This window comes from Mustelus asterias, chromosome 14 (assembly GCF_964213995.1).
Source record: "Mustelus asterias chromosome 14, sMusAst1.hap1.1, whole genome shotgun sequence".
NCBI classification, from domain to species: Eukaryota; Metazoa; Chordata; class Chondrichthyes; order Carcharhiniformes; family Triakidae; genus Mustelus; species Mustelus asterias.
Genome location: NC_135814.1, coordinates 3,124,576 through 3,145,994, shown reverse-complemented (window position 1 = coordinate 3,145,994; position 21,419 = coordinate 3,124,576). Strand labels below are relative to the sequence as shown.

The 21,419-nt window shown below is 44.0% G+C and overlaps 1 protein-coding gene across 3 annotated transcripts in view; it reads right to left on the bottom strand.

Annotated features, from left to right (window-relative positions):
- Window positions 1-20,263, bottom strand: part of LOC144503442 (uncharacterized) — a 76,941-nt gene extending 56,678 nt beyond the window's left edge. Inside the window, exons 1-6 of one of the 3 annotated variants that reach the window (XM_078227761.1) lie at window positions 20,164-20,263; window positions 18,796-18,935; window positions 12,469-12,545; window positions 10,895-11,001; window positions 10,408-10,533; window positions 9,750-9,856 (exon numbers count right to left, since the gene is read on the bottom strand). In XM_078227761.1, the coding sequence (XP_078083887.1) occupies window positions 9,750-9,856; window positions 10,408-10,533; window positions 10,895-11,001; window positions 12,469-12,520 (392 nt within the window). In that variant the 5' untranslated portion in view covers window positions 12,521-12,545; window positions 18,796-18,935; window positions 20,164-20,263. Of the gene's footprint in view, window positions 1-9,749; window positions 9,857-10,407; window positions 10,534-10,894; window positions 11,002-12,468; window positions 12,546-18,795; window positions 18,936-19,058; window positions 19,191-20,163 lie in introns of those variants that run through there. The other 2 variants (XM_078227759.1, XM_078227760.1) reach the window with 2 other exon arrangements.
- Window positions 20,264-21,419: the final 1,156 nt, after the last annotated feature.

The window sequence follows — 21,419 nt, the reverse complement described above, 5'->3', positions numbered from 1 at the left end:
AGGTCCCAGGGGATTGGAGGATAGCCAATGTTGTCCCGTTATTTAAGAAGGGTAGCAAGGATAACCCGGTTAATTATAGGCCTGTGAGCTTGACGTCAGTGATAGTGAAATTGTTGGAGAAGATTCTTAGGAATAGGATCTATACACATTTTGAACTAAATGGTCTTGTTAGCGATAGACAACATGGTTTTGTATAAGGGAGGTCATCTCACTAATTTAACTGAGTTTTTTGAGGGGGTGAAAAAATGATTGACAAGGGAAGGGCTGTGGATGTTGTCTACATGATTTAGTAAAGCATTTGACAAGGTCCCTCATGGCAGGCTGGTGCAAAAGATTAAATGGATGGCTAGATGGATTCAGAACTGGCTTGGCCATAGAAGACAGAGGGTAGCGTTGGAAGGGTGTTTTTCTGAACGGAGGTCTGTAACTAGTGATGTTCCGCAGGGATCAGTGCTGGGACCTCTGTTGTTTGTAATATATATAAATGTCTTAGAAGAAAACATAGCTGGTCTGATTAGCAAGTTTGCAGATGATACTAAGATTGGCGGGAGTTGCAGATTGCGATGAAGATTGTCAGAGAATACAGCAGGATAGAGATAGGCTGGAAAAATGGGCGGAGAAATGGCAGATGGAATTTAATCTGGACAAATGTGAGGTGATGCATTTTGGTAGATCCAATTCAGGTGGGAGCTATAAAATAAATGGTTGAACAATCAGGAGCATAGACACACAGAAAGATCTGGGAGTACAGGTCCACCGATCCTTATAAGTGGCAGCACAGGTGGAAAAGGTGGTGAAGAAAGCATATGGCATGTTTGCCTTCATCGGCTGGGGCATCGAGTATAAAAGTTGGCAAATTATGTTACAGTTGTATAAAACATTGGTTAGGCCACATTTGGAATACTATGTCCAATTCTGGTAATTACACTATTAGAAGGACGTGGACGCTTTGGAGAGAGTGCAGAAAAGGTTTACCAGGATGTTGCCTGGTATGGAGGGTATTAGCTATGAGGAGAGATTGAATAAACTGGGATTGTTCCCTCTGGCGACCTAATAGAAGTTTATAAAATTATGAGAGGTATTGATAGGGTGAACAGTTGAAAGCTTTTTCCCAGGGCAGAAATGACAATTACAAGGGGGCAGAAGTTCAAGGTAAGGGGGAAAGGTTGAGTGGAGATGTGCGGGGGAGATTTTTTACACAGAGGGTGGTGGGGGCCTGGAATACACTGCTAAGTGAGATGGTTGAGGCAGTTACTTTAGCCACATTTAAGACTTATCTTGATCGGCATATGAACAAATGGGGAATAGAGGGACATAAGCGGTTGGTCCAGATAGGACAACGTGATCAGCGCAGGCTTGGAGGGCCAAAGGACCTGTTCCTGTGCTTAGATTTTCTTTGTGCTTTGTTCTTTGAGTTCCTCAGGGTAGTGTCCGAGGCCCAACCATCTTCAGCTGCTTCATCAATGACCTTCCCTCTGTCATACGGTCAGAGGTGGAAATGTTTGCCGACGATTGCACAATATTCAGAATTATTTGCGACTGCTCAGATACTGAAAGAGTTAAGAAGAGCCAGGAGGGGACATGAGAAGTCTTTGGCAGGTAGGATCAAGGAAAACCCTAAAGCTTTCTATAGGTATGTCAGGAGTAAAAGAATGACTAGGGTAAGATTAGGGCCAGTCAAGGACAGGAGTGGGAAGTTGTGCGTGGAGTCTGAAGAGATAGGAGAGGCACTAAATGAATATTTTTCATCAGTATTCACACTGGAGAGGGACAGTGTCAAAGGGAGTACTGAGATGCAGGCGGTTGGACTGGATGGGATTGAGGTTCATAAGGAGGGGGTGTTAGCAATTCTGGAAAGTGTGAAAATAGATAAGTCCCCTGGGCCGGATGGGATTTATCCTAGGATTCTCTGGGAGGCTAGAGAGGAGATTGCAGAGCCTTTGGCTTTGATCTTTGGGTCATCATTGTCTACTGGAACAGTGCCAGAAGACTGGAGGATAGCAAATGTTGTCCCCTTGTTCAAAAAGGGGAGTAGGGACAACCCTGGTAATTATAGACCAGTGAGCCTTACTTCTGTTGTGGGCAAAGTATTGGAAAGGATTATAAGAGATAGGATTTATAATCACCTGGAAAGGAATAATTTGATTAGGGATAGTCAGCACGGTCTTGTGAAGGGTAGGTCGTGCCTCACAAACCTTACTGAGTTCTTTGAGAAGGTGACCAAAGAGGTGGATGAGGGTAAAGCGGTTGATGTGGTGTATATGGATTTCAGCAAAGCATTTGATAAGGTTCCCCACAGTAAGCTTTTGCAGAAAATACGGACACATGGGATTGAGGGAGATTTGGTGGTTTGGATCAGGAATTGGCTAGCTGTAAGAAAACAGAGGGTGGTGGTTGATGGGAAATATTCACCCTGGAGTTCAGGTACTAGTGGTGTACCGCAAGGATCTGTTTTAGGGCCACTGCTGTTTGTCATTTTTATTAATGACCTGGATGAGGGCATAGAAGGATGGATTAGTAAATTTGCAGATGACACTAAAGTCGGTGGAGTTGTAGACAGTGCGGAGGGAAGTGGCAGGTTACAGAGGGACATAGATAAGCTGCAGAGCTGGGCTGAGAGGTAGCAAATGGAGTTTAATGCGGAAAAGTGCGAAGTGATTCACTTTGGAAGGAGTAACAGGAATACAGAGTACTGGGCTAATGGTAAGATACTTGGTAGTGTGGATGAACAGAGGGATCTGGGTGCATGTGCATAGATCCCTGAAAGTTGGCACCCAGGTTGATAGGGTTGTTAAGAAGGTGTACGGTGTGTTAGCTTTTATTGGTAGAGGGATTGAGTTTCCGAGCCAGGAGGTCATGTTGCAACTGTACAAAACTCTGTTGCGGCCGCACTTGGAGTATTTCGTACAGTTCTGGTCACCGCATTACAGGAAGGAAGTGGAAGCATTGGAAAGGGTGCAGAGGAGATTTACCAGGATGTTGCCTGGTATGGTGGGAAAATCGTATGAGGAAAGGCTGAGGGGCTTGAGGTTGTTTTCGTTAGAGAGAAGAAGGTTAAGAGGTGACTTAATAGAGGCATACAAGATGATCAGAGGATTAGATAGGGTGGATAGTGAGAGCCTTTTTCCTCGGATGGTGATGGCTAACACGAGGGGACATAACTTTAAATTGAGGGGTGATAGATATAGGACAGATGTTAGAGGTAGGTTCTTTACTCAGAGAGAGTAGTAAGGGCGTGGAATGCCCTGCCTGCAGCAGTAGTGGACTCGTCAACATTAAGAGAATTCAAATGGTTATTGGATAAATATATGGATGATATTGGAATAGTGTAGGTTAGATGGGCCTTAGATTGGTTTCACTGGTCGGCGCACATCGAGGGCCGAAGGGCCTGTACTGCGCTGTAATGTTCTATGTTCTATGTTCAAGTGCAACAAGATCTGGACACTATCCAGGCTTGGGCTGACAAGTAGCAAGTAACATTTGCGCCACACAAATGCCAGGCAGTGACCATCACCAATAAGAGACACTCTAACCACTGCCCTTGACATTCACGATATTACTATCACTTAATCCCCCACTGTCAACATCCTTGGGGTTACCGTTGATCAGAAACTCAGTTGGACTTGCCACATAAGCACAGTGGCTGCAAGAGCAGGTCAGAGGCTAAGAATACTGTGGCAAGTAACCTCCTGACTCCCCAAAGCCTATCCACCATCTACAAGGCATAAGTCAGGAACGTGATGGAATACTCCCCACTTCCCTGCATGGTGCAGCTCCAACAACACTCAAGAAGCTTGACACAATCCAGGACAAAGCAGCCTGCTTGACTGGCACCACATCCACAAACATCCAATCCCTCCACCACCAACGCTCAGTAGCAGCAGTGTGTACTATCTATAAGATGCACTGCAGCAATTCACCTAAGATCCTTAAACAGCACCTTCCAAACCCATGATCACTTCCATCTAGAAGGACAAGGGCAGCAAATACATGGGGATACCACCACCTGCAAGTTCCCCTCACCACTCACCATCCTGACTTGGAAATATATCGCCGTTGCTTTGCAGTCGCTGGGTCAAAATCCTGGAAATCCATCCCTAACGGCATTTTGGGCCAAGCCACAGCATGTGGACTGCAACATTTCAAGAAGGCAGCTCACCACTACCTTCTCAAGGACAACTAGGGATGGGCAATAAATGCTGGCCATCCAGCAACACCCATGTCCCACGAATGAATTTAAAAAAAAGTACCAGGAGGTGATTAATCGGTGCAGGATTCCTGGCCTCTGGCCTGCTCTTGTAGCCATAGTATTTTTATGGCTCATTCAGTTCATTTTCTAGTCATCGATAATTCCCAGTTAGTTACACTATAGAATCACAGAATTATTGCAATACAAGTTTTTTTCTCATGTCACCATTGCTTCTTTTGCCAAGTACCTTAAATCAGTGTCCTTTGGTACTCGATCCTCTGGTTTGGGTGGCACGATGGCACAGTGGTTAGCACAGCTGCCTCACAGCGCCAGGGACCTGGGTTCAATTCCAGACTCAGGTCACTATCTGGGTGGCGTTTGCACATTCTCCCCGTGTGTCCTCCGGGTGCTCCGGTTTCCTCCCACAGTCCAAAGATGTGTGGGTTAGGTTGATTGGCCATGCAATATTGACTCTAGATTGAGGGGGATTCACAGGGTAAATATGCGGGGTTCTAGGAATAGGGCCTGGGTGGGATTATAGATGGTGCAGACTCGATGGGCTGAATGGCGTCCTTCTGCACTGTCGGAATTCTATGATTCTATGATCCTTCTACCTTTATCTATACCCTGTTCTTTCTCCATAGCCCTGCTCGTTTTCATTTCCATTTTGAAAGTTCCTGTTGAATCTGCTTCCATCGTCTTTTCAAATAGCACATTCCAGATCACAAGGACTCACTGTGTAAAACTTCTCCCATCCCCTTCTGGTTCTACAGCCGATTATCTTCAATCTGTGTTCACCAGTGACTGACCAGCCTGCCACTGCAAACAATTTCTCCTTATTCATTCTCGCAAAACTATTCATGATTTTGAACATCTCCATTAAATCCCTCCTTAACCTTTTCTGCTCTGATTAGGATAATCCTACATTTACTCATCTCTTTCCATAAATCATTTCATTTAAAGATTTGGCCGCTTGTATGAGGGGGCTCGCCACTCCTTGAAACTGCCCAAACTCCATCCCCTCCTGACCGCAGCTCAGTCCTAATGGTTGGTGGCGCCCACAGAAATGAAAGGAAAAAAATATGAAAAACGCCATAATCTGAGTAGAATAGGATAGAATTTTACATTATGTTTGAAAGTGAGGTAGCTCAATCTAAAGCCAGGATGCTAAATTTGAACAAAGGAAATTATGATGGTATGAGGGACAAATTGGCTGAGGTGGAATGGGAAAGTACTTTAAAAGATATGATACAAAGGCAATGGATAGTCTTTAAATAATTATTACATAGTTCACAGCAACCATACATTGTTTAGAATCCCTACAGTGCAGAAGAAAGCCATTCGGCCCATCAAGTCTGCACCAACCACAATTCCACCCAGGCCCTATTCCCGTAACCCCACATATTTACCCTGCTTTTCCCCTGATATCAGGGTCAATTTACCATGGCCAATCCACCTAACCCCTTTGGACTGTGGGAGGAAACTGGAGCACCTGGAAGAAACCCACGCAGACACGGGGAGAATGTGCAAACTCCACAGTGAGCCGAGGCCAGAATTGAACCCGGGTCCCTGGCGCTGTGAGGCACTTCAAGCAGAAAACCCCAAAAAGAAAAGTCAGTTAGCTGTGCCTAACAAAGGAATTTAAGGATTGTATAAAATCCAAAAGAAAAGGCCTATAAAGTTACCAGAAATAGTGGTACACCTGAGGATTGGGTGGTTTTTAGAATAAAGCAAACTGATAAAGAAAGGGAGAATAGGATATGAATGTAAAATTAACAAAAAAACAGAATAACAGACTGTATAAATTTTTATGTTTTAAAAAGGAAGCATTTGACTGAGGCAAATGTGGGTCCATTACAGGCAGAGTCAGGAGAATCCATGAGCTTTGACAAAGGGTCATCTGGACTCGAAACGTCTGTTCTTTTCTCTCTTTACAGACACTGCCAGACCTGCTGAGATTTTCCAGTATTTTCTCTTTTGGTTTCAGGAGAATCCATCACGAGAGAAATGGCAGAATAGCAAATGATTATTTTGTGTCTATTTTCACTGAGGAAGATACAATAAATCTCCCAGAATTAGAGATCCAAGAGATTAGCGAAAATGTGGAATTGAAGGAAATTTGTATTAGTAAGAAGGTGTATTGGAGAAATTAATGAAACTGAAGATTGATGAATCCCGGAACCCGATATTCTACAACCCAGAATGTTAAAAGAGATTGCTGTGGAGATGGTGGATGCATTGGTGACCATCTTCCAAAATCCAATAGATTCTGGAAGATTCAAAGGTAGCAAATGTCACCCCACTGTTTAACAAGAGAGGGAGAGAGAAAACAGGGAACTACAGGCCTGTTAGCCTGACATCAATAGTAGGGAAAATGCTAGAATCTATTATAAAAGATGTGATAAATGGACATTCAGATAATAATGATCTGATGGGCATAATCAACATATATTTATGAATGGGAAATATTGTTTGATGAATCTGTTGGTGTTTTTGAGGTTGTTACAAGCAGAATTGTTAAAGCAGAGTTAAAGATGTCATGTACTTGGATTTTCAGAAGGCTTTTGATAAAGTCCCCCACAGGAGGTTCGTTAGCATAATGAAAGTACATGAGATAGGAGATAATATACTGGCATGGATTAAGGATTGGTTAACAGGCAGAAAACAGTCGGAATAAGTGGGTCATTCTCACATTGGCAGGCTGTGACCAGTGGGGTACCACAAGGATCATCAGTACCTGAGGCCCCAGCTATTCACAAAATGTGAGCGTAATTCTCCATCCCTTCCTGCCAGTGACATCTTCTGCTTCTGCTGAAATCAACTTCTGCCACAGGTTTTCCAATGTCAGCATTGGCGAGGAATGTAAATCACCGTCAACTTTGGCGGGACCAGAAAATTCTGCCAGTGGCCAATGGCGAGCCCCACTCTGCCATGCAAAACCTGGTGAGGAGGGAATGAAGAATTTCACCCTTTATCAATGATTTTGATGGGGACCAAATGTAATTTTATCAAGTTCACAGATAATACAGAGCTTGATGGGAATATGTGCTGTGAGGAAGATGTAATGTAGTTTCAAAAAGATTTGGACAGACTTAGCGCGTGAGCCACAAACATGACAGATGAAATATAAAGTGGAAAAGTATAAAATGTATTTATTGATGTCACAAGTAGGCTGACATTAACACTGCAATGAAGTTACCGTGAAAATCCCCAAGTTGCCACATTCCGGCGCTTGTTCAGATATAACTGAGGGACAATTTAGTAGGGCTAATGCATCTAACCAGCCCGTCTTTCAGACTGTGGGAGGAAACAGGAGCACCCAGAGGATGCAATCTAGGCAGACATGAGGAGAACGTGCAGACTCCGCACAGACAGTGACCTAAGTCTGGGAATCGAACCCAGGTTCCTGGCGCTGTGAGGCAGCAGTGCTAACCACTGTGCTGGAGGCTATCTACCTTGGTAGGAGGAACAGATGGGCAATTTGACAAATTAGAAAGTGTAGGAACAGAATTCTCCAGCCATTCATGCCTTGCCACCACTGTAGGTGAGGACGGAAAATTTGGTGCTCGGTCAAATCTCTGTGCACTGCAGTGGGACCAGAGAATCCTGCTGGCATGAACGGCCAGAGAATTCAGGCCTCAGTGCACAAAGGAACCTGGGTGTCCTCACCAATAAATCACTGAAAGCTAACATGCAGGCACAGCAACAATTAGGAAGGCTAATGGTATTTTAGCCTTTATCGCAAGATGATTTGAATACAGGAGTAGTGAAGTCTTGCTTCACCAATACCTCTACTTTCTCAGAAGACTAAGGAAATTTGGCATGTCAGCTACAACTCTCACCAATTTTTACAGATGCACCATAGAAAGCATTCTTTCTGGTTGTATCACAGCTTGGTATGGCTCCTGCTCTGCCTAAGACTGCAAGGAACTACAAAAGGTCATGAATGTAGCCCAATCCATCACTCAAACCAACCTCCCATCCATTGACTCTGTCTACACTTCCCGCTGCCTCGGCAAAGCAGCCAGCATAATTAAGGACCCCACGCACCCCGGACATTCTCTCTTCCACCTTCTTCCGTCAGGAAAAAGATACAAAAGTCTGAGATCACGGACCAACCGACTCAAGAACAGATTCTTCCCTGCTGCTGTCAGACTTCTGAGTGGACCTACCTTGCATTAAGTTGATCTTTCTCTACACCCTAACTATGACTGTAACACGACATTCTGCACTCTCTCATTTCCTTCTCTATGAATGGTATGCTTTGTCTGCATAGCGCAAGAAATAATACTTTTCACTGCATGTTAATACATGCGACAATAATAAACCAAATCATATCAAAATAACCTTGGTTAGACCGCACCTGGAGTATTGTGTGCAGATTTGGGGTCCCCTTATCTTAGGAAGGGTATTATTGCCATAGAGGGAATGCAACAAAAGTTCACCAGACATGTTCTGGGGAATGTGGAACTGTCTTATGAAGGGAGACTGGGGAACCTGGGCCTGTATTCTTGAGAATTTAGAAGAATGAGGGGTAATCTTATTGAAACCTACAAAATACCTGAAGAAATAGACAGGTTAGATACAGATAAGATGTTTCCCTTGGTTGGGGAGTCCAGAACCAGAGTGCACTACTTCAAAACAATGGGGGAAGCTGGGGGACTGAGATTCAGAGAAATTCTTTACACAGAGGATTGTTAGTCTTTGGAATTCTTGACTCCAGAGAAGTTCAGTCACTGAGTGTTTAAAACAGAGATTGACTGAATTCAAAATAGCAAAATAAATAGCAAAATAGCAATAACATGCTGGGATGCTGGGATAGTGTGGGGAAAGGGCAATGAAGAGGATGATCAGCCATAATTGTATTGAACAGCAGAGCAGGTTCGATGGGCTGAATGGCCTATGCCTGCTCCTCAGTTCCCATGCCACAATTGCTGTCACCCTCTTTAATTCCCAGGATACCAGCAGTTCCAATAACATCCTTTGAGGAGAACTATTGAGCCAACAGGGAAAGCCAGAGAAGTGGACACTGAGGCAGAGGGTACACCAGCTCCCACCTGAGCTGAAGTGATTCATCTGTCTGGGACATTCTCCAGGCAGCACTTTGACAGATCCTTGCCCACAGCACCATTTATTGCATTATGGGTAGGAGTCTGAATTTAATTAAAGGCATGAAAAAGAAAGACATCTACTTCTACAGCGCCTTTCATGACCACTAGCTGTCACAAAGCATTGTAATAGCTAGTGAAATATTTTTAAAGTGTAGACACTGTGGTATTCCAAGAAGCGCAGCACCCAAGTTATGCACAGCAAGATCCCAGAAACAGCAATGTGGCAATAACTAGATAATCTGTTTCTTGGGGACAGTGAGGGATTGAGGATGGAGACAGTAAGGCATTTTCTAATACTTGGTACATTAAACTCAGCTTCATTTGCAGTCGGACATCAGGTGCAACAAGATGGAGAGGGTTTATTTCTGTTTTAAATCCATGATTTGTCTCTCCATCTCTTCGTTCCCACCTAATCGCATCCAGGTGTGTAAATGTCATCTTTTCCTTACCTGGCCAAGTCTTGATTGAGGAAACAGAGCTGCAGTGAGTCTGCCAATTGCTGTTGGACGAGACAGTATCGGATGAAGGCTCGTCCTTTGCCCACTGAGGTCTTCAGCTGTTGGTCACAAAGAGAAAGAGAGAGAGAGGGCATTGAGAAAGTTATTGGCTCATTACTTAGTGCACAAGAACTGCTACTTACACCAAGGTTCAGTGTGCAAAAATACGCATATGGCCTCCCGTAATGTATTAGGTGTGAAAGGCAATGTGTAAATGAGCCAAAAGTCCAGGTTCCCTCCCCAGTTGGCTGCGCAGAGTCATCCAGTTGTCATGAGTGGAGAGAATTGTGAGTTATTAATGGGTTAGTCGGGATGATTGATTCCATTCAATGGGCTCTCCTGGAACCTGCTCAATTATTGTTCTTTGGGGCGTAATTTAGCAGAGTTACTTTGACTGACCACGTATTTTCTTTGCAGCATCTCCCATTAATTGCAGGGTCAGTTTGGGTGTGGGTGGCCATAATGATGATGCAAGCAGGTTGCAGTACAGCATGTGTGATGGACAGTTTGGCTTGCTGTATATTTTTGTGAAAGTTTAAAACTTGGAGTGTTCCCAGTTAGAAAACTATAACTGCACAGTTTCAATGAAGCCCATTCCATCAGCACGTACCCTTATTGTGTTGTTAATAAATTTCAACGCATTTGTTCCACACTTGTGGTTATTCAGGACAACACAGATATAATCCCAATAATCCTTCTGACTCCCGAAAATAGTTTTCCTCTCCTTCTGATCATACTGGGGAGAGAGAAAAATAGGGATAAATTCATCTGAAAAACAGGTACAAATGGAGACAGACAGAACTAGTGTGAGGTAGACAGATACAGGAAGAGAGAGAGAGACTGATGGATGGAGAGAGATAGTGGGAATTAAAAATAAGTAGAGATTGAACATGATAGACACAGAGGAAGACACAGAGGCAGAAGAAGATAAAGACAGAGATTAAAGGCAGGAAGATAGAATGATAATTAGATACTAATACTTTCCATTTGCCAGCACTAGTAGCCCTCACCCTGATATTTGAGATGTCATAGACAGAAAAGATACAATTGAAAACTGGTTTGAGCTGTGGATGAAATTGCAGAGTGAGATCTCCTACCTGTAAAAGGTATTCTAGCTTCATGCACAACTTATAGAGAACAGGGCTGACATCAGTGATGGGCAGCTGATTCCTCTCCTGCTCTTTGCAAAGCTCTTGGATTGAATCTGTGAAATAGGACAGGGTCAGTGAGTGTTAAAGGATCTCACACAGACACAAAGGGGGCGATTTTCCCCCCAAAAAAACTAAGTGCCCAACAGGCGGGAAAATGAGAGATTTTCCCTATGTTTTTTGCGTGTACCTAGTCAGGTGAATTTTCAGCACTCTGTGTTTCACCCAGGGATTCAAGCTGGTTAGGGGAGACAATGGCCAAGTGGAATTATTGCTAGACTATTAATCCAGAAACTCAGCTAATGTTCTGGGGACCCGGTTTCAAATCCCGCCACAGCAGATGGTGAAATTTGAATTCAATCAAAAATATCTGGAATTAAAAATCTACTGGTGACCATGAAACCATTGTCGGAAAAATCCATTTGGGTTCAATAATGTCTTTTAGGGAAGCAAATCTGCTGTCCTTACCTGGTCTGGCCTACATGTGGTTTCAGATCCACAGCCATCTGGTTGACTCTCAACTGCCCTCTAAGGGCAACTAGGCAATTAATGGTGGCCAGCCAGCAACGCCCATGTGCCACGCAGGAATATAAAAAAGGGGGTGGGGCGTAAATCCACTGAGTGGCCAGCATCAATGTGCTGAGCAGGCCACTGCACACGTGCCGGTCTGTGAGTAGATCATAGAATCCCTACAGTGCAGAAGGAGGCCATTCGGCCCATCGAGTTTGCACCGACCACAATCCCACCCAGGCCCTATTCTTGTAACCCCACATATTTACTTTGCTAATTCCCCTGCCACTAGGGTCAATCTAGCAGGGCTAATGAACCTAACCCGCACGCACATCTTCGGACTGTGGAGGAAACGGGAGCACGCGGAGGAAACCTATGCAGACAAAGGGAGAATTTGCAAACTCCACACAGACAGTGACCCAAGCTGGGAATCGAACCCGGGCCCCTGGTGCTGTGAGGCAGCAGTGCTAGCCATTGATTTCCAGTGTGAGACTGATAATGCCATTAAAAATGGCCCAGGAAAGTCGTGACCGGCTGGACACCAATCGTGAATCCTGGCCCACTGCACTACTCGAGCAGTGCAGCGGGCCGGGAAAATTGAGCCCATCAGGTCAATGAGTGTTAATGGGTCTCACACAAAGACGTCATCGGTATGGACAGGGTGAGCAGGGAGCAGCTATTTGCCTTGGTTGAGGGATCAATCACAAGGGGGCATAGTTTTAGGGTAAGGGACAGGAGATTCAGAGGGAATTTGAGAAAACATTTTTTCCCTCAGAGGGTGGTGGCAATCTGGAATGTACTGCCTGGGAAGGTAGTGGAGGCTGGAAACTTTATAACCTTTATAAAATATTTAAATGAGTAGTTATTGCTGATGCAGACTCCATGGGCCAGAGGGCCTTTTCTGCGCTGTTTGACTCTATGACTCTAGGTCAGTGAGTGTTAATAGATCTCACACAGACACGACTGGGGTAAAAGTTGAAAAGGTGGGAGGATTGTGAATTAAATTGTCTTACCTTGAAGATCTTTGATCACCTTTAGGAGCTGAATATCAGTGTCTCCTGCCATTCTGCTCAGCAGAACCCTTCGTAACCTGCAGCGAAGGACTGATCTGTTATTGAGTTGGATAACTAAACATACACTTAATAGATCTTCATATCTCGCTGAGAAAATACATTCTCTTCAACTCCCTCCTGTTTTTTTGCCAATTACCTTAAATCTGTATAAAAGCAAATTACTGCGGATGCTGGAATCTGAAACCAAAAGAGAAAATGTTGGAAAATCTTGGCAGGTCTGGCAGCATCTGTAAGGAGAGAAAACAGCTGACGTTTCGAATCCAGATGACCCTTTGTCAAAGCTTTGTCAAAGGGTCATCTAGACTCGAAACATCAGCTCTTTTCTCTCCTTACAGATGCTGCCAGACCTGCTGAGATTTTCCAGCATTTTCTCTTTTGGTACCTTAAATCTGTGTCCTCTGCTCACTGACCGTCTTGCCACTTGAAACAGTTTCTGCTTATTTACTTACTTTGAATGTTCCTTGATCTCCTCACGGCATTGTCACCTTTTGCTGCCAGACGTCCAATAAAACAAAGCTCACTTCCTAGCTCCAGCGCCTTCAGAAAATCAAGTAGATTGCATCGCAATTCTGTCCACTTGGACCCTGCACCCTCACACGTGGTAATTGTAATGAGGTTTAATGGGACCACTGGGGCCCTTGCTTTCCTTGTTCAAGGGTGCCTGACACAGTATCCTGTACATGGATGAGGTAGAGAGTGATAAGGTCTCTCAGCAATTGACCCAAAATAATTGCAGGGGAATTCTAAATTGTAGGGCATTGGTGAGGCCTCATCTGGAGTATTGTGAGCAGTTTTAGTGTCCTTATCTGAGGAAGGATGTCCTTGCTATAGAGGGAGCACAGCAAAGGTGTACCGGGCTGATTCCTGAGATGGCAGGTCTGTCAAATGAGGAGAAACTAAGTCGGTTAGGATTATACTCATTGGAGTTTAGAAGAGTTTAGAAACTTATAAAATTCTAACAGGGTTGAACAGGGTAGATTCAGAAAGAATATTCCCAATGGTGGGGGAGTCCAGAACTCGGGGGTCATAGTTTGAGGACAAGGGGTAGCATGATGGCACAGCAGTTGGCACTGCTGCCTCACAGCGCCAGGGACCCGGGTTCGATTCCAGCCTTGGGTCACTGTCTGTGCGGAGTCTGCACGTTCTCCCTGTGTTTGCATGGGTTTCCTTTGGGTACTCCAGTTTCCTCCCACAATCCAAAAGACAGGTGAGGTGCATTGGACATGCAAAATTCTCCCTCAGTGTACCTGAACAGGTGCTGGAGTGTGGTGACTAATGCCTGAAGATTGGAGAGTGGCAAATGTTGTGCCTTTGTTTAAAAAGGGCTGCAGGGAAAAGCCTGGGAACGACAGGCCGGTGAGCCTCACATCTGTGGTGGGTAAGTTGTTTGAAGGTATTTTGAGAGACAGGATCTACAGGCATTTAGAGACGCAAGGACTGATTAGAGACAGTCAGCATGGCTTTGTGAGTGGAAAATCATGTCTCACAAATTTGATTGAGTTTTTTGAATGGGTAATTAAGAAGATAGATGAGGGCAGTGCAGTTGATGTTGTCTACATGGACTTTAGCAAGGCCTTTGACAAGGTACCGCATGGTAGGTTGTTGCATAAGGTTAAATCTCACGGGATCCAGGGTGAGTAGCCAACTGGATACAAAATTTGTTTCACGAACTCGAGACATGTGTCCAGCGGTGTGCCTCAGGGATTGGTGGTGGGTCCACTGTTATTTGTCATTTATATCAATGATTTGGATGAGAATATAGAAGGCATGGTTAGTAAGTTTGCAGATGACACCAAGATTGGTGACATAGTGGATAGTGAAGAAGGTTATCTCAGATTGCAATGGGATCTTGATCAATTGGGCCAGAGGGCTGACGAATGGCAGATGGAGTTTAATTTAGACAAATGTGAGGTGATGCATTTTGGTAGATTGAACCAGGGCAGGACTAACTCAGTTAATGGTAGGGCACTGGGGAGAGTTACAGAACAAAGAGATCTCGGGGTACATGTTCACAGCTCCTTGAAAGTGGAGTCACATGTGGACAGTGTGGTGAAGAAGGCATTCGGCATGCTTGGTTTCATTGGTCAGAACATTGAATGCAGGAGTTGGGACGTCTTGTTGAAGTTGTACAAGACATTGGTAAGGCCACATTTGAATACTGTGTACAGTTCTGGTCACCCTATTATAGAAAGGATATTATTAAACTAGAAAGAGTGCAGAAGAGATTTACTAGGATGCTACCTGGACTTGATGGTTTGAGTTATAAGGAGAGGGTGGATAGACTGGGACTTTTTTCTCTGGAGCATAGGAGGCTGAGGGGTGATCTTATAGAGGTCTATAAAATAATGAGGGACATAGATGAGATAGTCAATATCTTTCTCCAAAGATAGGGGAGTCTAAAACTAGAGGGCATAGGTTTAAGGAGAGAGGGGAGAGATACAAAAGGGTCCAGAGGGGCAATTTTTTCACACAGAGGGTGGTGAGTGTCTGGAACAAGCTGTCAGAGGTAATAGTAGAGGCGGGTACAATTTTGTCTTTTAAAAAGCATTTAGACAGTTACATGGGTAAGATGGGTAAAGAGGGATATGGGCCAAACGCAGGCAATTAGGACGAGATTAAGTGTTTAAAAAAAAGGGCGACATGGACAAGTTGGGCTGAAGGGCCTTTTTCCATGCTGTAAACCTCTATGACTCTATGACTAGGGGCTTTTCACAGTAACTTCATTGCAGTGTTAATGTGAGCCTACTTGTGACACTAATAAATAAAATTTAAACTTTTAACCTTTCAGAACTGAGGTGAGGAGAAACTTCTTCACCCAGGGGGTGGTGAATGTGTGGAATTCACTGCCACAGAATGTAGTTTTGGCCAAAACTTTGTCTGATTTCAAGAAGAAATTAGATATAGCTCTTGGGGCTAAAGGGATCAAGGGATATGGGGGAAGGGGGGATCAGGATGTTGAATTCGATGATCAGCAATTATCAAAATGAATGGCCGAGCAAGCTCGAAGGGCCGAATGGCCTGTTCCTGCTTCTGGTTTTCATGTTTCTTTGCTTCCTCATACCTCTTTCACAATATGGACAGTCAGCTTTATAAAGAGGAATTTCTGGTTGCTCATTTTATATTCTGATGGTGTGAAGCCTCCAGGCCGTACTCACTGAACCTAAAGTTGTAATCTTTCTTTTTAAAGGCAAATTGATTCTCTCTCTGTGTCAATATCAGACTCAATACTAAACCTGAGACCAGTGCTGCACTCAATCTTTATACTGGTGCAGATCTCAATGTCAACATTGATCATGGTTGTTATACCAAATCAGCGGATATAATTAACAGAAAGTCGAATATGACAAAATACAAGAATGTATTAATAAACTTGCAGAATGGATATGTAATTGGCAAATGAACTTTAATTTGGTATAAAGTGAGTAGGAGAGTAAGGAGGATACACTTATAAGAACATAAGAAATAGGAGCAGGAGTAGGCCATCTAGCCCCTCGAGACTGCCCCGCCATTCAACAAGATCATGGCTGATTTGAGGCGAATCAGTTCCACTTACCCACCTGCTCCCCACATCCCCTAATTCCCTTATCGATCAGAAATCTATCTACCCATGATTTAAACATATTCAACGAGGTAACCTCCACCACTTCAATGGGCAGAGAATTCCAGAGATTCACTACCCTCTGGGAGAAGAAGTTCCCCCTCAACTCTGTCCTGAACCGGTCCCCACTTATTTTGAGGCTGTGCCCTGTAGTTCTGGTTTCCCTTCTAAGTGGAAAGAATCTCTCTACCTCTACCCTATCCAGCTCCTTCATTATCTTATATGTCTCTATAAGATCACCCCTCATCCTTCTAAACTCCAACGAGTACAGACCCAATCTGTTTAATCTCTCCTCATAAGCTACACCCCTCATCGCCGGCATCAACCTGGTGAACCTTCTCTACACTCCCTCCAAGGCCAATATATCCTTTCGCAAATAAGGGGACCAAAACTGCACACAGTACTCCAGTTGCGGCCTCACCAGTGCCTTGTATAGTTGCAGCAAGACCTCCCTGCTTTTATATTCTATCCCCCTCGCGATAAAGGCCAACATTCCATTCGCCTTCTTGATCACCTGCTGCACCTGCAGACTGAGTTTTTGCGATTCGTGCACAAGGACCCCCAGGTCCCTCTGCACAGTCGCACGATGTAATTTTTCTCCATTTAAATAATATTCCTTCATCGCAAATAAATGACTAAATGGGGTTGAAGGATCCAGGGTATCGATACACAAATCACTAAGGAGTCATGGCACCGTTTAATGAGGCCATAAAAAGCAAACAAAACATTGGATTCATTTTTGGAGCCATAGGTTTCAAATGTTATTTTAAACTTGTATAGAACCTTGGTGAGACCACACACAGATCATTGTAAACAGTTCAAGACTCCATATTATAAAAAGGATGCCGAGGCAATAGAGAAGATTCAAAAAAGATTTGCAATAATACGATCAGACTGAGAGATTGAACAGGCTGGGAAAAAAGAAAATAGGGAGGTGACCTGATAGAGATCTTTAAAATGATAAAAGATATTTGATAAGTTACACATAAATAAAACTGTTTCCACTCGTACGGCATCCAGAGCTTGGGACCTTCAGTATGAGATAGTCACTAATAAATTTAATAGGGAATTCAGGAGAAACCTCTTTACCTGGAGAGTGGTAAGAATGTGGAACTTTCTACTCCAGAAAGCTGTTAAAGTGAATAACATTGATACATTTAAGTGGAACTGAGATAAACGGATGAGGGAGAAAGGAATGAAAGAATAAAGAAATGGGTGAAGATGAAGGAAGGTGAGGGGCAGCTTGGTTAGAGAGTAAACAGAGACATTTATCCTTTGGGATGAATGGCGTGTTTCTGGGCTATGCACCCAATGTAACTCGATGATGTGGAATTCAATGCTGGTGTTAGTATTGGTGTGGAATCCTGTATCCTCCCCTCTGATTTTACCCCCTTCCCCAAGTGGTTGCACTCTCACCCCGAAGTCAGAGGGTTGAAGGTTCAAATCTCACCCCAGAGAATTGAATCCATAATCCAGACTGACCTCCTCAGTGCAGGTACTGAGAGAATGATATCTCTTTCAGATGAGACAGTAAACAGATGCCCCATCTGTCCCTTCGAGTGGGGATAAGAGAACATACAGCCACTGTTTCAAAGAAAGGCAAGTGAGTTCTCTCCATTATTCTGGCCAATATTTATCCCTCACTTAACATCATGAAAATAGATTATCTGAATTGGCTGTTGCGTTTTGTACATCATAACAGTGACTAACATACTTCATTGTAAAGCAGTTTTTCACATGATCAGAAACATCGACACCCTTCACCACTGATGTACAATGGGAGCATTGTGTGCCATCTACAAGCTGCACTGAGGATCCTCAAACAATATCTTCAAAACCTGTAAACTCTACCACCTACCAAGACAAATGCAGCAGATACCTGGGGTCACAAACATCAGCAACTGCCTCTCCAAGCAACACACCATCCTAACTTGGAACCATATCAGCTGTTCCTTCATTGTCACTGGATATAAATCCTGGAAGCCACTCCCTAGCATCATTGTGGGTGTACCTACACCACAAGATTGCAGAAGGCGGCTCACCATCACCTTCTCAAGGACGACTAGAGATGGAACAAATACTGGTTTAGCCAGTGATGTTCACATCCCTGGAATAAATATAAAATATCTTCAGAAATCCTTGAGGTTATGAAAGGTGCTTTCTAAATTCAAGTCTTTTTTTCTAATTTATTTGCAGGAAGGTAAAATTACTGCAATCATTCAGAGCCCATTATAACTCTATTAAAGTCAAGTAAAGGCATTCAAAATCAAAGCCTGAATCTGATTCATTCTGGTTCTCTGTCTCCATCTTTTTGTCCTTTTGTTCAATTGTCAACCGTCTCTGTCTGACTGTCCAACTCTATGGGCAGAATTCTCATGCCACTGCCGTTGGAATCAATGGCAGGTGGAGGGGGGGACAGAGTTCGGTGGGAGGCCCAAAAATCGGGTTCACGCTAGCATGAAATTACAGTGGACCTTCTGATGCTGCCTGCCTTGCCAGACTGGAAATCCCATTGGAGGCTGTGTGTTATCTGATTTGCATGTCGCTAATGGGGTACAGATGAAGGCCGGACCAGGATCTTCCCCCCATGCCTAATTCTTCGCAAGCAGAAATTACACCAGTCCAGAACATGTCCTGGAGCAACGTGGCGTGCAAAAGTGAAATCTTACCTGAAGAAGTCCCAGGGTTTCCTCTGGAGTTTGGGATGGAGGCTGCCAGTGACCTGGAACACCACAGCAGTGGGTGGGGGGAGTGTTTATCAGGTGGATCTTCCAGCCTCCGTGTCTTCCACTTTATTCCGATATCATCCCTACAAATTTTTATACAAATAGAAAAGTAACAATTTACTATGGTTGTGAGTAATTAGCAATGTTCTTGAGGCTAATTGCTGCATCACATCTGTCTTCTATGTTTTACCTACACGAGCACCCACCGTGAATTTAAAAAAACATCATGGTTGTGTTTGTATTTTCGATGCTATCGAGAGTTACAGTCCTGAAAAAATAGACTTTCCAAAATGATTGCTCCATGTCTTCACAGAGTTTCATTTTCCAGCCTCAGAGTGTTTCTGGAAGTCCATCCTCTTTCTTCAATGATGGGTCAGTGATGTTGAGTGCCTTTTAATATGGCACCCAGAAATGACAATGGGATGTGTGCCATCAAACCCACTCCGCCACAGAAGATGGCGCAAATTCTGGATTCATAATTAATAGCTGTCTACACTTCCCGCTGCCTCGGGAAAAGCAGCCAGCATAACCAAGGACCCCACACACCCCGGACATTCTCTCTTCCACCTTCTTCCATTGGGAAAATGATACAAAATTCTGAGGTCACGTACCAACCAACTCAAAGACAGTTACCTCCCTACTGCCATCAGACTTTTGAATGGGCCTATCGTATATATTAAGTTGATCTTCCTCTACACACTAGCCATGACTGTAACACTACATTCTGCTCCCTCTCCTTTCCTTCTTTATGCTTTGTCTGTATAGTGCACAAGAAACAATACTTTTCAATGTATACTAATACACGTGACAGTGATAAATCAAATCAAATCAAACTTAATTCTGCTGGGGATGGAAGATATGGCGTGGATTCCCATCGGCCTGCACAGGGATAAACACTCCTCATTCCTGCCTCCACCACAGGACTTATTCCCAGATTAGAGAATATCGCTCTCTCTCTCTCTCTGAGTCTGTCTCTCTGTCTGATTGTCTGTGTTTTATTGTCCGTCTGTCTGTGTCTGCCTCTATCTGATTGCCTGTGTCTCTGTGTCGGATTGTCTGTCTGTCTCCTCTGTGTCGGGTTGTTGCTCCTCTCTGTCTTTCTGTCTGTATTTGATTTCCTGTCTCTCTCTGTCTCTGTTAAATTGTCGGTTGTCTGAGTTGTAGTCTGTGGTTCTCGGCCAAATCCTCCACCCACACTGAACGACTCTTTGCTGTGCTGTTTCTGTACAGTTGCACGGGGGAAGACAGAGTCTCCTTATCTCGGTGGTGTGTGCATCTGCTGTGTATGCCACCACAAACTCAGCTTCCTACCTTCTACTTGGTGCTGTGACAGCGATGAGGGTTTTGCTGAAAGTGAAAGTCTTCTGAACAACAATCCCATCAGGTATTGCTCACTGTTCCTGTGTTTGCAGAAGTTGTTACACAGAGACAGGAAGTGTTCCAAATTAAAGGAGTACCTCCCACAGCCTATTAACCCTACCCAACCCATGTAACTGTGTCTTGATCTCAGGCCACAATACCCTGGCATCAGTAGTCACCAATTGCTTCCCAATCCTTTCACCAGTGGGCCATGGAGAAATTCTGATGTTTAGGGAACTAACTCTTGGGCCATTTTCCCCCCACAAGTTTGCCTTCTCCGCCATCTCCTTTGTCCAATGAGCAAGGCATCTTGTGGGGGTATAGCTGAAATAGATGTCCCAATATCTCATTCTTCATCTGTGAATATACACAGAGAACAGCCAGCCCAGGCCGATTCTGTAATTTCACAAAAAAGCATGCAAGATTCCAACCAGCATCACTGGACAGGGATCAAGGTCAGTAAGGATAGACAACAGCACCTCCTCCACAATCATCCTCAACATCGGTGCCCCAAAAGTCCTCAGCCCCTTACTATACTCCTTATACACCTATGACTGTGTGGCCAAATTCCTCTCCAACTCGATTTTCAAGTTTGCTAATGACACCACCGTAGTGGGTCAGATGTCAAACAATGATGAGACGAAGTACAGGAAAGAGATAGAGAATCTGGTGAACTGATGCGATGATAATAATCTTGCCCTCAATGTCAATAAAATGAAGGAGATTGTCATCGACTTCAGGAAGCGTAGTGGAGAAATGCCCCTGTCTACATCAACAGGGACGAAGTGGAAATGATCAAGAGCTTCAAGTTTTTAGTTGTCCAGATCATCAACAACCTGTCCTGGTCCCTCCATGCGGACACTATAGTTAAGAAAGCCCACCAACGCCTCTACTTTCTCAGGAGGCTAAGGAAATTTGGCATGTCTGCTAGTGTCATCGCTAGTATGTAGAGAAAGATCAATTTAATGCAAGGTAGGTCCATTCAAAAGTCTGATGGCAGTTGGCACCAACTTATACAGATGCACCATAGAAAACATTCTTTCCGGTTGTATCACAGCAGAGTATGACTCCTGCTCTGTCCAAGACCGCAATAAACAACAAAGGGCCATGAACAAAGTCGAGTCTATCGCTCAAACCATTGACACTGTCTATCTATTGACACTTTCTACAATTCCCATTGCCTCAGGAAAGTAGCAGCATAATTAAGG